Source organism: Argentina anserina, chromosome 4 (assembly GCF_933775445.1).
Source record: "Argentina anserina chromosome 4, drPotAnse1.1, whole genome shotgun sequence".
In the NCBI taxonomy this organism is placed as follows: Eukaryota; Viridiplantae; Streptophyta; class Magnoliopsida; order Rosales; family Rosaceae; genus Argentina; species Argentina anserina.
Genome location: NC_065875.1, coordinates 3689720 through 3705855, shown reverse-complemented (window position 1 = coordinate 3705855; position 16136 = coordinate 3689720). Strand labels below are relative to the sequence as shown.

Below are 16136 nucleotides of genomic sequence, written 5' to 3'. Positions count from 1 at the left end.
TGTCTTTAATCTCTCTTCACTCTTCTTCTAGATCTCTCTCTCTCTCTCTCTCTCTCTCTCTCTCTCGCTACTGGGTTTTTGATATAAATTTCCATAAAAGTCCTGGTCTAATAATAGCAAGCCTTCATTTTCTCATTCATGTGTTTTTGGGAGTCAAAAATTGAGGAGGTGATAGAAAAAGCTTGAGAGCTCAATTTTTGTCTCCTATTTTGTGTCTGTGTTTTTGAGTAACTACTCCAGATTACCATGATTTACACAACAATTTCATATGAAAGTCCATGGGCAACAACAATCGATCCAAAAGTGATGAAATTTTCAAGAAAGCATCCATTTCAGTCCAAACCACCCGTCATTTGTTTAAACCGCCACAACCCAGATAGCACCACCATTCACAACCCCAAGGAACCCAGAATCCAGCTTAAAAATCCAATCTTGGCCAACCCAATTCGGGTTGTTTACAGAAAGGCCAAGAAAAACAGGGGCAATGTGGAAAGGAGAGGCCTTCCTAAAGTGGGAAGCCAGCAGATGATGATTTTGTGTGGATTTGGGTATTGGGTGCAAGGCTTTAGGTGCTTTCCTTGGTTGGCTTTGAACTTTCATATGGCTTATAATCTTAATATGCATCCTTCAACATTGCAACTTGTTCAACATTCTGGTAATCTTCCCATGGTAGCTAAGCCCTTGTATGGACTCCTCTCTGATGCTCTTTACATTGGTGGTGCTCATAGAATTCCATATGTTTCCATTGGAGGTTAGTTCTAAATCCCTTGCCTTATCCCCTTCATTCTGCTAATCTGAATTGTGTTTGTTAATGTAAAGTTGTTTATGCATCATGAAACTTCAGCTTGGTTCTTACTCGTTTCTTCTTCGTTTTCTTAAGCTATAGTCTCTGTTTGTCTAATTCACATGATATCAATTTCCTTTGATTCATCGGACGTAAAGTGATTAGATTCCTTAACCTAAGAAAAAAAAAGTTCTCTATCAATTTTACAGTTTTACATATGTAACCTTAACTAGCTTATCTTTAATTTAGCCCCTTTCCCTGAAAGTTGTTGTAGTGCTAAAATCAATCCTGAAAAAGTGTTGGTTAATGGAACTCTCTATCAATATGCATTGTGAAGTAAATTGAGCCGTATTTGAAATTTGAAAAGGCGCAATGGAAAATGTGAATATTGCTATCTAAAACCTATGAGCTATGTTCAATCAACAAAAAAAAAACCAATCAACATATCACTGTTTACTTGCACAGAGTCTGATGGATATCAAACTTCTCAGTTCTTCTACAGGTCGTGTCTTGGGGATCACTAGCTTTGGTTCCAGTTGCAGCTAAGGCCCTCCCAACCATTATGGTATGTGTTCTTCTCAGTAATCTTGGAGCATCCGTTACAGAAGTAGCAAAGGATGCTCTTGTTGCAGAATATGGCCAGCAACATAGGATGAAAGGCCTCCAATCTTATGCATTCATGGCATTAGCTGCTGGTGGAATCCTCGGGAACTTAGTAGGCGGATATTTCTTGATGAAAGCACCGCCACAGACCATGTTTCTCCTATTTTCGGTTTTACTTTCCGCTCAGCTTGCAATTTCATCAAGAATAAGAGAAGAATCTCTTGGTTTACCACAGTTGTCAGATCACAGTCTTGCAGGGAAACCAATCTTGGAAAGTCTTAGGAAGCAAGTATCGGATCTCATGATGGGAATGCAAGAGAAAACAATTGTTTGTCCGCTGACTTGGATTGTAGCTTCTATTGCCATTGTCCCAGTTCTGTCAGGTTCTATCTTTTGCTATCAAACACAATGTTTAAATCTTGATCCTTCAGTCATTGGCATGTCTCGAGTGATTGGCCAGTTGATGCTTCTTTCCACTACTGTACTCTATGACCGTTATTGGAAACAAGTTCCAATGAGGAAGTTGGTTGGTATTGTGCAGTTTGTGTATGCCTTTTCCCTCCTTCTCGACTTTGTTCTAGTTAGACAGATCAATCTGAGAGTAGGGATTCCAAATGAGGTTTTTGTTCTTTGTTTTTCTGGTTTAGCAGAAACAATTGCACAGTTCAAGCTCTTACCTTTCTCAGTCTTATTTGCCCATTTATGTCCTCGAGGTTGTGAAGGTTCTCTCACTGCTTTCTTAGCTTCAGCCCTGATTGTTTCATCGATAGTTAGCGGTTTTTCTGGTATTGGATTGGCTTCTGTGATAGGAGTAACAGCCGGCGACTACTCAAGCCTGCCTTTGGGGATTCTGATACAGTTTGTTGCAGCTTTACTTCCCTTGGGATGGATTCATCATTTACCGGTGTCAAAAGCTATTACTGGGAAGGAGAGGAAGACAAGTTTAAGCAGGAGGAGTCAGAAAAATAGAAGGGTTGGTAGAGTGATATACGATTCAGTATATATCTACAGACGAGAGAGGGAATCTGAAGCAGAGAGTTGACGAATCAGACTTCTTGCACATTAACATTTCTTTCTGAGGAACAAGGGGTTTGAAAATGAGAAGCATATGCCAGATTGCCCTGAAGAGCACCGGAAAGATAGAGATGAGCAAGCCACTCACTTCCTCTGGTTGTTCATGTCGTTCATACCATCCTTATCATAGGAAGAGGCTCCATCTCATTTACTGGTACGAATTTCCAGACTATGACAAAGAAACTACTACCTCATGTTGGAGCCGAATTTGAAAAGGTAATAAGTTGGATGTAACAGAGCTTTTGTTCCAGAAATCAGCAATACAGATGCCATCGCGTGTGAGCTGTTCGAACATGTATCATAGATTAGGAAGACTATCCCATAGATTAATGGAATGAGCTAACTGCATGTTTAGTTAATCATATGGCGTGACCACCCTAAAGAGAGAAGAAATACTATGTATGAATTTTGGGACTTCTACGTGTATATTGGAGATAAGGCTCAGGGGTACTCTAGCCACTCATTTCCTTTTCCAGAATTAGAGTCATACGCTAATCAGGTGCAAGGACAAAAAGAACGTTGCACTAAAAATAAATCATGAAGCTAGGTACCTAACCTCTCAGATGCAAACATTGCCAGTTTTCATGGTCATGTTGAAATGCTCAAAATTATGAAATGGCAACACAAGTTTGAACACTGTAGTAGTTCTAGAGAAACACCTGAATATGGGGTGTTGTACTTATAAGCATATATGAAGTCGGAGTAACTGTTGATGTTCAGGACATCAGAGTTCACTTGTTTTAGGAGGAAGCATAAGTAATATTGTCAACTCATTGATATTATCAAGAAAAGAAAACTTGAGCAAATAGGAAAAGGTCTCCAAGCAAAATCAGGGATACTGCTATAACCTATAGGAGTGTTTGATGTCATGACTTAACAGCAACTGTAGCTGATTTTATCAAATTCAAAGAAATGATTTTTAAGGTTTACAATTTTACCGAGAGGTACCTTAGCAGCATAAAATCTTGCTCAAAAATAGGTGATTCCAATAGAACAAAGATAGCAAAGTAGGGCACGTATCATTTTCGGGGAACCAGATCCTTAAATGCACAAATGAACTTTAGAATTATTTTGCAGAACTTTCCTTTTTATCTCTAACATGACTATGATGATACTTAAATGACCTAATGAATCTGGTCCAGCATTTCTTTTAGAGTTTTAGTTCTTCCAGACCAGCTAGCACAGTTTTTGTATGTTTATGTTTCACCAGGCAAAGTCATATGGCACATGGTAGGAAGTATGGGAAAGCTATCGAGATATAAACAAAGCCACAATGCCAGCAGGCTCAATTGTGGATAGATAGATATGAAGTTGAAAACAGACATAAAGAGAAATACAAGTTGTTTTCAAGGGATAACTAAACCAAATATACTATCATATGTAAAGTAATCTCTCTTGCGTAATATGCGAAAAAATTCTCAAGAGGGAGAGATTATGATTCGAGTCATCATAGAATTACAGTTCATTTGTCCCCAGAAGAATATACGTAAAGCATCTCTAACTAATGTATTTGATCTATCATTTAGGCTGAATATTCTAACGAGTCATGAGAATCGGGAACTCCCTTCATTACTAAGACAAGGTAGTCAAGCATCTCATAGATCATATCACAGAAAGGATGTACTTTATCAGCAACATAGAAAGAATGAGTCTTACCATTAATGCTGATCCAACTGCACCCTGGGGTCTTCCTCAAACCTCTTTCCTTCATCTTTGTTCTTGTTTCAGCCACAACGTCCCATCTTTTAGAAGAAGCAAAAAAGTTTGATGCTGATATATAATTTGAAGGGTTTTCTGGTTCTAGTTGAATGAGGAACTTATATGCTAGATCTTGCATGTTGCGGTTCCCATGCAATACAGAAGCAGTAACTAAAGCCCCCCAAACACTTGGACCAGGTTCTACAGGCATCGTTTTAATGAAATTTAACGCCCGATCAAGCTCTCCTGATCGACCTAACAGATCCACCACACAAGCACACATCTCCACTGTTGGTTTGATTCCATAATCAGTTGTTGCGGCCCTATAAACTGAAAGGCCGTCATTTACCAATCCTGACCTGCCACAAGCTGAAAGAACCCCTACTACTGTTATCATGTCCGGTTTGATTCCAAGCTGAAGCATCTTATTATACAAAGAAATGGCTTCCCCGCCCCTTCCATGTAATCCATACCCCGATATCATTGAACTCCAAGAGATTGCGTCCTTACAGAAAGAGTCATCCTCAAAGACCCGCCTTGCAAAATCCAAGCTCCCACATTTGCAATACATATCGATCAAAGCATTGCATAGAGATACATCATGAGTCATCTCCTTCCTGATAGCAAACCCATGAACTTGTTTCCCACCTGTTAAACCAGCATGTGAAACACAGGCCGGGAGAACACTCACAAGTGATACCTTATTGGGTTCTGTCCCATCTTCCACCTGCATCTCCCGGAAAACAATCAACGCTTCATCACCAACACCATTCTGCACATAACCATTGACCATCGCCGTCCACGCATACACACTCCTACACTTCATCCCCTCAAACACTCGTCTCCCCAAATCAACTCTCCCACTCCTACAATACATATCCACCAAACAACACCCAAGATGAACATCCGAATCCAAACCCAAATCCAACCCGTGCTTCACAACATAACAATGCATCTCCCTCCCATACCCCAACCCCCCAACACCCTCCCCTCCACACATTGCCATCAAACTCGACACAGTAAACCCGTCGGGCCTCAACCCACTCCTCACCATTCCCTTAGCAGCTTCCAACACCCCATTGTCATCGCCGCTACTCCCGAACCCACCTATCAACACATTCCAAGACCCCACATTTCTCACAGGCATTTCATCGAACACGTTCCTACACTCCCCAAACTCCCCACATTTACAGTACATAGACATCACCGAGTTCCCAACAACCACATCCGAACCAAACCCGGCTCTCACGCTCTTCGCGTGGACCCATTTCCCGGCCGACAAGTCCCCAACTTCCCCGGCAACCTTGGACATTGTCGAAAGCGTGAACTCATCTGGTTCACAAACTGAAGAAGACAACATTTGGATGAACAAACTGAAAGCTTGGTTGTAAAGTCGAGTTCTGACGTAGACATGGATCATTGCGTTCCAGAGGTAGATGTTTTTGGGTTCGAGGGAGTCGAAGACGAGCTTGGAGGCGGTTGGGCGGTTGAAGAGAGCGTAGGCGGAGATGAGCTTGGTGGCGATGAAGGGGTCTTGGTGGAGGCCATGGGTGAGGACTCGCGCGTGGGATTGTTGGGCGAGTGGGAGACGGCGGTGGGTGATTGAGAGGTGGAGAAAGTGGTGGAGATTCGGAGGAGGAGGGTGGTGGAGGGCAGTGGCACATGTGTAGTATCGTAAGGTTTTGAGGGTAAATGTCCTGCGGGTAGCGGACAGGTTCATTACGCGGAGAGAGGAGAGTTTGAATTTGGCGGGGGATTTCGAGTTTTTATGTCAAACTTGGTTGGACTCCAACATAACAAGAATGGTATTTTAGAGCTTCAAAATGAAACTAAGCCTCCCTCCATTGATTTTAAAATTAAAGCATGTAGAAGTTAGTATTCTAATGAGTCTAATCGCAGGAAACAATAGACACGAGTCAAGAATGCCTCATCTCAAACTAATCCAAACCATTGCAAAAGTAGTCAATATCAACTCACCACTAATCTAAGAAAGAACTCCGCTCAAATAGCATCACATAACAAAGAGTTTTTTTCACCAACAGTCCCTCAATTCTGGTGTACCTACCAATGTGATACCTCAACTCTTAATCGTACCAATGTGATACCCAGACTCTAGTATTGCTATCATTGAAGTACTTCCGTTAGTTTTTTTTAACTTTTCCGTTATCTTGGTGATGTGGCAGGTACGTGAGGCCCACAAAGAGGGTTAAAAGACAAAATTAACCTCATCTGAGAGGTGCAATGTTTTTCCCGCCTTTTACCCTGAGAAAGACACTCAACAATTCCAATTTTGGCGCCAATTTTCCCTCCCTATTCCTTAATTTGTGTCTCTTATCTAAACTAAAGAACTACCGCCAACCAGTCGACCACAATCTGATAAAACCTAGATCAATCTCATTTTCTATTTTTACCCTAGCACTTGTTAAACTAACAGAATAAATATAGAAATTTATATGGAACATCTCATTTCCACAATCTCATAAGAATATAGAAACACATAACTTAACGAAATTCAACTACATGTACCATTAGTTCTTACAAGCAAAAATCATGGCAGATCAACATAAAAGGTGGCAACTAATGGTACTTAAACATGTATTTGAATTTCGTTAAGTTATGTGTTTTTATATTCTTATGAGATTGTGGAAATGAGATGTTCCATATAAATTTCTATATTTATTCTGTTAGTTTAACAAGTGCTAGGGTAAAAATAGAAAATGAGATTGATCTAGGTTTTATCAGATTGTGGTCGACTGGTTGGCGGTAGTTCTTTAGTTTAGATAAGAGACACAAATTACGGAGTATGGAGGGCAAATTGGCGCCAAAATTGGAATTGTTGGGTGTCTTTCTCAAGGTAAAGGGCGGGAAAAACATTGCTCCTCTCAGATGAGGTTAATTTTGTCTTTTAACCCTCTTTGTGGGCCTCACGTACCTGCCACGTCACCAAGATAACGGAAAAGTTAAAAAAAACTAACGGAAGTACTTCAATGATAGCAATACTAGAGTCTGGGTATCACATTGGTAGGTACACCAGAATTGAGGGACTGTTGGTGAAAAAAACTCCATAAACGGCCAAAAAGAGTTTTCACTGTTCATATATTTTAGTACAACCGAGGTCTGCCCAAGAAAGAAAAGGAAAACTAGAAACTAGCTCTAGATGCAACAGCACATATAATCAAGATGAGGAGGCTGAGCAGCCTGAAATTGTCGAAACTAATCAAGACAAGCTGTGAATCATCATAGTTTAATATGGTATTCAGACTTTGCCATGCAACCACACCAATAGAAACAGACAGATCGATAACATCAATCGCAGTGAGTGAAACCTCATCTGAGAGAACTACTATAAACAAAAATACACAAAAAAAAAGGGTCATGTACATTAGAAAAGATATTTACATGTTTGGAATGATACATTGAATTCTCAATCTAGAAATTCCGTACAGTAAATAAAGGTCCCGGATTCAAGGAGGGGAGGGTCCAACACTTTCCCTGCTTATCAATACAACAGCTATACCATTTAGTACTATAATTACCTACCGGAAAACCAGAAACATCAAGCAAGCAACTTGAGAACCCTTGTCCTCTGTCATTTAGTTCAAAATGCACGAATGAATTCACAAACTCCCCATCATCACTACTCCTTCCACACTTATTACTCTTTTTCGTGCTGCTTTTGGTTGCATACTTTAACAGCAAATCATAATTTTCTACGATGTCATCGGTTTCCCAAGCTTGATTGGTGCCCACATCTTGCTCCTTGTGTATTCCACTTGCTCTTGACCCCGGAAAAGATGGTTTACAATAGAGCATGCAGTAGAATTTGTTAAACCGCACTGGAATATCTGGTGGCACATTTCTTAATTGAAGGCAAAGATTTAATGACAAGTGGAAGCCTACTGACACACATATTCCATCTGGAGTTCTCGTTTCGTTGACAGCAAACAGTTCTGATCCAAGGCAAGGCCTGAATTTTTATACAGTCAAACATCATACTAATCATACTTTTCAAAAAACAATTACTAATCATGCAGTATAACAATCATTTACAATGGACAATCTTAAGAAAGCGTCCTAACAAGATATTTGCCTCGATTCTGGGAAAGTGTAAAACTGTGGATACTAACAATATCTTAATAAGCCTAACAGAAGAGAATTGGTGCTGGTCCATCAAATCATTTCGTAGAGAATGTAATTTATTTCCTATCTACCATTTAGTTAATCAAGAAAGATGGGGAATTGGAGGAGACCAGTATAATAAAACTTTGCTGGCAACCTTCTTGGTAATTTATTGAAAACCAATAAAAGATATGAACACAAGAAGACTGGTCAAATGGAATTAAAGGCAACTGCTTATTCTGGCAAATTATGGTATTTTAATAAGGCAAAATGGTGATTTAGCATAAAAAAGTAAAGATAACAAAAAACTAAGTTCAATAAACTTAGTGTTGTCAGATTGGCAGCGTACCTCAGGTTGAAGTAGTATTTGGGAGTCCGTATACGGATCTGCAACCATTTCGTAACAGTTTCAAGTAAAAATTGCACGCCATCCTTGGTTACACAGGTGAAACCTTCCTCATTCTGCACTGTGTTATACTTGATTTTCAAGCTACAAAATCCTGTGACCGCATAACTACTGACCTCAAGAATATCTCTTGCTTCAGTAAAACTTTCACCTGCTTGGACTCTTGATCGTGTGTGTAACCAATCTAAAGGCTTTCCACCCGCCTCCCAGAGCAGAAAAAGATCTCTAATGGTTTCATGTTTACCGTGCCTCAACCGCCCAACTAAATTTTGTACGAGTACAGCGTCATTGAGTGCAACACCTGGACCACGAGTAGTCACTGAATCAGCTAGGCTTGGAATGTAGAGACCAAAGCCATAACAAAAGGCCAACAGAGAACAACTGATTGCAAGTGCTGAAATGATACTTGAACTCTTCTTGTCAATGTCAATGAAAGATGATTTTATTAGATCAAATTCTTGTGCCACCCTCTTCAACTGCAGAGATATCTGAGTAAGTTTCTGCAACGGAATAAAATATTCAACCATAGAACTTTTCTGACCCTGCCTACTTTTTAATATGTTTCTCGAAATATCATGTATACCCACCACAGCTCCTAGTAACTTTGCTCTTAATGACAAAAACCATCTCTGAAAATAAAATTGGTCTGTTGTGACATCGACTCTCAATGTTTCCAGAGAAGAAAAGAGACTGTTGTAAGCTGCTGCTAGCTCTTTGCTGTAAATAGGCCCCTTGATATTACTGTAGTGAATCGGTCAACAAGTTAGTCAGAGAAATAGAACAAGCACAGCAAACCAAGAGAAACAACCACAAAGAAAAGAACACAGGAACACAGATTTAAGGTGGTTCAGCAAATAGCTTTGCCTACATCCACCAGACAGAAACACACTTCCATTATGATAATAATGGGTACACAAGAAAGACTAAGAAGACAAGTCTTCTTATCTTTCTCCTCTCTGCCCTCTCTCACCCTCTAACCGAGAATGAAACACACTATGCTCTTTGTCTCTGTGATGCCTAAACCTAGAGCATAACCCCTCCTTATATAGCCATAAGGACAAACATGTTTCCTCACCAAATAGGAATCCTATTCCTAATAGTGGTAGGCTATAAAGCCTCCTCCTTCTACAAGTAAACCATCATCAATAAGGATTCTCTATCCTTACCGGAACACCATACTCTAAGAAACAATCTTAGGAAAAACACATGGGCTGGAAACCCAACAATCTCCCCCTCCAGACCATGAGGGAGGTACACCGGCGCGACTCCATCACCGGGAGTCCGCCCAAGCTGACTTGATGCAGAACTATGTGGTTGGAGCATGCAGCTCCCCCTGATCGAACAACTCATCACCTGTCCCTGTTGGTGGAACAACTCTTGACCATCTTCACCCTGTTCAGAAAATCCATTGGAAAAGGACATTTGGGACCACTTTTCCAGAACGTCTTTCTTCCTTATATGGCCGTCACCATGACGCCGTATGTCCGAAGAAGTATCACCCATTGCACTCAAGTTATCTTTATACACCAAGTTATGTGTCTTATACAAGGAACGACAAAACTCTCCACTAGCAACGTCCAACGATCGATTCGTCAGCTTCCACTTCGCATCACCAATAAACTGGTGGAAACCTTGCCTGTCAAGAGCACTTGCAGACAGTATGTTGACACGTAGATCCGGAACGTGCCTCACATCCTTTAATGTCATATGGTAACCCAGATTAGTCTCGATGCAAATATCTCATATTCCCGAAATCTTGGAGTAGCTTGAATTGCCCATCTTTAACATCCCAAAGTCATCTGCCTTGTATGTAGAAAAGAGCTCCAAGTTGGAACTAACATGACAACTTGCACCCGTATCCACGAACCAATCATGACCCTTGTCACCCACATATAGACATTCTTGTAAATTAAGAAGCTCATCCGAAACACAAGCAGAATAACCATTATCTTCATCTTGGTACTTGCTTTTCTTTTTGTTTTGTTTCCACTTTCGACACATCCGCTTCATGTGGCCGTTCTCTTGCCACCTTTCATCATCCATATTGGTTGGCCTTGCAGCCGCACCCTCTATGGGCTCATACATATCCCTACAATACAGGATATCCTCCATTCTTGGCTTCCACGTCACCCAATTCTTGTGGGTGAGTTTGATCATTGTGCCTTTCACATCATCATCCATTCTGACAACACCGATTTCAGCCGAACCCAACCTTCAACCAGGCTCTGGTACCACTTGTAGTGAATCGGTCAACAAGTTAGTCAGAGAAACAGAACAAGCACAGCAAACCAAGAGAAACAACCACAAAGAAAAGAACACAGGAACACAGATTTAAGGTGGTTCAGCAAATAGCTTTGCCTACATCCACCGGACATAAACACACTTCCACTATGATAATAATGGGTACACAAGAAAGACTAAAAAGACAAGGACTCTCTACTCTTCCTATCTTTCTCCTCTCTGCCCTCTCTCACCCTCTAACCGAGAATGGAACACACTATGCTCTTTGTCTCTGTGATGCCTAAACCTAGAGCATAACCCCTCCTTATATAGCCATAAGAACAAACATGTTTCCTCACCAAATAGGAATCATATTCCTAATAGTGGTAGGCTATAAAGCCTCCTCCTTCTACAAGTAAACCATCATCAATAAGGATTCTCTATCCTTACCGGAACATCATACTCTAAGAAACAATCTTAGGAAAAACACATGGGCTGGAAACCCAACAATTACAAGCTGTAAGAGGGGATTTGTGCGTCTCCAATCCTTGTTTTGGTAATCGAAGCAGCTCGCATTTCCACTCCCCATGAGCATAATGAACTAATGATTTCAACCAACGACAGCCTAGATCAAAACAAACCCTTTTCACCAACTGCTCAAATATAAAAGTTGCCGTGTGCCAGGCCCCCTGACACACTGCATATTTTCCTGCTCTGTACGCAGCCCAACCATTTTGTTCTGTTAGCATCCTCTTAGCAAATTCAATGACATGAGTTTCATGTTCAACAGAGCAATTATGAACAGATATACCCGAGAGTCTATTGCCACTACTCTCGTTCTCATGTACCAAGTGACCCCAAATGAACTGATGATGCAACAGCAAAGAGTAAATTGTGTATGCATAGCAGTCAAACAAGTTACTCTGGCATACATGTTCGACCAGAATCTTCACCTTTCCAAATATTTTTGTGGAGAGGGTATCAGCTTCACTGAGATTTTCCAGAAAGGTCACTAAAAATCTGTGTATCCCATATACTAGCTTCGACCTGATAACTGAGCTCTCTTTCAGATCTACATTATCATGAACAAAGGCACCTGTGTCTGTTGTAGCCATGACGGGGTCATCAACAATTGAGATGGACTTGATTAACCCAAATATTTGATCCAATACAAGGAGATGTAAATCAGGATATTCTCGAGTTAGAGCAATGAGAAGGTTGAGAAGGGAATTAAATATCTGAAGCACTACAGAATCGAACTGACAACGACACAAAACTGGCTTCACCATCAAAGTGATCTGATCTATGATAAGTGAAACCACCCGAGATGGGAGAATAGATTCTGAATGCACAAATGACTCCACCCGTGTGCTTCCCTTTAGTCTTTTTGATATATCTACCAAAACAAAAATGGCTAACATGCTCTCTGATGCAATTGGAGATGGATATATATTCGTAGCAATGCTCAAAAGCTTAGAGGATTCAAAGATATCAAAGGGTATATTAGGATGCATGCATAAAATTACCTGCACAAACAGCTACTGTAAGAAAACCAGAAATAGTAAAGTGCTAATGACAAGTTCAAGCATATTATCTAAGAAACCACCTTACGCAACGTCTGCAGTGCTTGAAATAGCACAGGAGTTGGGAGTTGGGGTGCATCTAGCATGCTCAATAATGTGTTCATCAAAGATATTTTAAAAGGAACCTGATAAATTCCTTTACTGAAAATATAATGCAGGCATCTTAGTGCTGTTCCCCGAAGACGAAAAGTTTGGTCCTTGTCAAGAAACTATACAAGCAAGTCAACCTGCATTCAGATGCCAACGTGTATTGTGAATCAAGTATTGTAAGAAATTGGCATCATAGTACGTACCTGCTTAGTTATAGGAACTTGAATTACTAAATTACATACATGCTCAGAAAGAATAATCATTGACCTGGAAGCAAGCTTGGAAACAGAAACCAGCATGGCAACCCGATAATCCTCATCCGGACACTCCGATAACAACTTCACACCTGTCTGCAGCGTATTAATAATTAGACACTGTAAACATTTACATCATACGCATAAGAAATAAAAAGTGTAAAAGTATTAATCTATGTTAGAACCTTGTAAGCATTCATTGCAATGGAATGTGTAAATCCAAGTTTGGAAAACATGCGTGCTCCAGCCAGCCTTATACCAGGCAATGTTTCCGGTGAATTCATCAAATGAAGCAGCATCTCCAAAACAATCCGTGCAAAGTCCTCAGATAATTCAGCAAAGCACGCTGCCGCAAATAAAGACGCTTTTACCTTCATAATGTGAGGCGAAACCAAACTAGAAAGCACCAGGTATCGTATGCTCAGACTTTCTTTAGCAAAATTTGCCCAGCAGCCGAATAACCCCAAAGCCAAAGCCCTATCTTCAACATCCCCACCGTCAAAAACAATCCTCAATTCTCGACAACACTCCCCTATACTCTCTCACTCTGTTTCTCCTCCGGTACTCGTACAAAAACACCTTCAAAACACAGACCCTTGTGTCCTTATCTCCACATTTAAACGCATTTGCGAGACGCAGAACAATAGCATTGTAGAAGAGCTTGTCCTCACCGGCAATCAGGCCAAACATGTGGTAGATAGCCGGAGAACGCTCTGGCTCTCTGCTTAACTGTACCAATTTCAGCGCAATTTCTGATATGGCTTCGAGCGAGCGGCCTGGCTTCGTGGACCGCAAGGCCTTCTCGAGCTCTACGCTCCATTCCATCACACATGCAACTGAGTTCCTTTCCATTTCAGCTCAAAACTTCACAATCAAAGCTCTATAATCAGATAATGCATCAGCAAAAATATACAATTCTAAATCTGTTAAAATAGTAGATTCCTTTTCTTAGTTATCTAAATCCCGATTGATCATAAACCCCAATAAGATGCAATAAAAGCACAGAAGTACGTACCACAGATTTTTAGTAATATGCAATGAGCAGAACTTACACAAGTAAAAGCTAAGGATCAACCACTACCCGACTACCCATTAAAAAACCAGATCAACACCCATTCAACTATCAACCAGATCACACATTCAACACCCATTCAATGAATTGAACTCACAGAAGTAAACCTTACGGAGATCCCGATCTAGAACCGTCGGCAGAGGGAGAGACAGAGAAGCTGCCGTGACCAGAAGAGGAGTCGCCGAGTTGCGCTGCCGAGACAGTCACGAAATATATTTGCCTCGTTTCCACGACTCTGGCATCATCGACTGATGGAGACCTCTAGGAGCTAGGGTAAGTGGTAGGTGCTGCGTCTCACTCTTAGTCTTCGGTGCTTGAGATTCAAGAGAGCTTGCCACTGAGTGAGGTGGAAAACGGCGAGAAAGAAAAGTCTCTAAAACACAGATTTAGGTTTTTTTTTTTTTAATTATCAAATTGATGACGTACTCAACGTATCGGAAAGTCAAAAATTTATGATATGCCACGTGGCGTGTCCGATACTTAAAAAATGTGAATCGTGTTGTATTCTGTGCAATATAAATGAAACGAGATTGGATGATCGAACATCTACCCGATTGAAGTCTGAAGCGTTACGGGCCTACAAGTCAAGATTGCATGATTGCAATTTAGGATTTTGCGTTTGGGGTCGAAGAAGAAGAAGAAGAAGAAGGAGGTGGTAGTTAGAATGGTGAAAACAGAGAGAGTTTTTGCTTTTAAATTTCTCAGACATCTGGTTTTGAGTTTTCAGGTCGGGTGATATTTAACAAAGTGACGGCGCACGACCATAGCAAATATAATGATTTATATCGTTAGTACTGATTCACCAAAATACCCTTTGGTTTTTTTTTAACAAGCATAGAACTTGAATAGACTTTTGAGAAGAATGTTTTTATTCATATATCTAAAAACGGTATTTATATCTCCTTACTCAATAGACTTCCATTTTGCTTTTATAGATACATAAAATACTATTTCGACATCCAACATTTTCCTTAAATGCCCATTATCTAATTTGATATATCAAATCATACTACTATATATTAATTTCTTTCATACTCTATTTCAAATTTATTTATTATATACAACTCGAAAAATGCATAATAATCGCACAAACTATCTTCTCGAATTAATTCGATCACTCTTCCACTCGTTTTTTAAATTCATAATAAATTTGTAGACTATATTTTTCATTCATTGATAGTAACATCAACGTATATGAAATATTTTAACCTCTAATTAACGAGTTTTGTTCATCAACGTATATGAAATATTCTAACCTCTAATGAACGAGATTTATTTATTTTTGGCTCAAATCGAAGCTTAAGGGGAATTTTATATAGTTATATAGTTTATACATTAAATCGTCCACATTCAATTTCATGTTTATTAATTACATTAATTTTTTGACTAATGATGTTTATCCAAAAAAGAAGGTAATTAATTAAATCATTTAATGCAATTTGATATCCCATTTTAGATTGTCTAGCAATAAATATAAAGGATAATTATCTATATTTTTATTTTATAATAGATAAGTAAAGAATTATTAATTTATTATATTTTTATTGTTATATGTTTTTTGGTAATTTCGTATGCATTGACTAAGTCAAAATTATCTAGGTAAAATATAGAGATCCAAGTGTTATTTTGAGAGATATGAATAAAAACTTCTTTTTTTTTAGAACAAGAGATGAAGTAGATTGACTGAAAGGAACACGTACTCATATAAATTATGGCACCAAAATTTCCTAAAAAAAAAAGACGTATATCAACAAATTTGTTAATGAACTAAGATTCTTTTGAATGAACTACAAAAAAAAAAAGACGTATATCACCTAAATACCCTTTGCCTTTTGCTAGCAAGAAAGTTGTCCCTTCTCTGAGAATGAGAAGCGGCCTCAAGTTTAGAAAGCAGACCTCATCACCCAAAAGCACCAATGCACAAGGAGACGTACCTTGGTATCTTTTACACATTACATTACACACTAATCAATAATCACTAATGTTTCATGACACTACTTTTCTAGAAAGCATTTCATTGTATTCTTGGAAAAATCGCCAACCACCTCCATCACGGCATCACCACATCACTGTAGTGAGTGCCCTCCGTTTTAGCAAGCATATAATTTGAGACAGCACACAGAATTATTGTACAATTTATCGGTGAAGAAAACTAAATAACGCTTATTTACATTAATTTTCCTATTTGTAAAAAAATATGTGTGTGAGATTTTCCTGTTTGATAATAGAATTG

The 16136-nt window shown here is 39.5% G+C and overlaps 3 protein-coding genes across 4 annotated transcripts; 1 reads left to right on the top strand and 2 right to left on the bottom strand.

Annotated features, from left to right (window-relative positions):
- Positions 1-87: 87 nt before the first annotated feature.
- On the top strand, positions 88-2961 carry LOC126792526 (probable folate-biopterin transporter 8, chloroplastic). Of its 2 annotated transcripts, none has more exons than XM_050518932.1 (2): positions 88-751; positions 1276-2959. In XM_050518932.1, the coding sequence occupies exons 1-2, from the start codon at positions 247-249 to the stop codon at positions 2427-2429; spliced, it is 1659 nt and encodes a 552-aa protein (XP_050374889.1). In that variant the 5' UTR covers positions 88-246; the 3' UTR covers positions 2430-2959. The 2 variants fall into 2 exon arrangements, with proteins under 2 accessions (XP_050374889.1, XP_050374890.1); XM_050518933.1 differs by having other exon boundaries at positions 701-751; positions 1287-2961.
- A 950-nt stretch (positions 2962-3911) lies between these two features.
- Positions 3912-5879, bottom strand: LOC126792524 (pentatricopeptide repeat-containing protein At3g12770-like). Its single transcript, XM_050518931.1, has one exon. It carries the CDS (start codon positions 5877-5879, stop codon positions 3984-3986), a length of 1896 nt encoding a protein of 631 aa, XP_050374888.1. The 3' UTR covers positions 3912-3983.
- A 1660-nt stretch (positions 5880-7539) lies between these two features.
- On the bottom strand, positions 7540-14237 carry LOC126792034 (uncharacterized). The gene is given in 8 exon segments (XM_050518540.1): positions 7540-8126; positions 8628-9415; positions 11408-12430; positions 12511-12696; positions 12754-12927; positions 13017-13337; positions 13339-13695; positions 14001-14237. Coding segments are annotated over 7 exon segments (3375 nt in total). The 5' UTR covers positions 13684-13695; positions 14001-14237; the 3' UTR covers positions 7540-7588.
- Positions 14238-16136: the final 1899 nt, after the last annotated feature.

Excerpts from the sequence above, each read along its gene's own strand:
- LOC126792524 (XM_050518931.1), bottom strand. The coding sequence starts at position 5,879 with ATGAACCTGTCCGCTACCCGCAGGACATTTACCCTCAAAACCTTACGA.
- LOC126792526 (XM_050518932.1), top strand. The coding sequence starts at position 247 with ATGATTTACACAACAATTTCATATGAAAGTCCATGGGCAACAACAATC. Across the intron at positions 752-1,275 it reads TCCATATGTTTCCATTGGAG|TTCTTCTACAGGTCGTGTCT; the intron begins GTTAGTTCTAAA and ends CAAACTTCTCAG.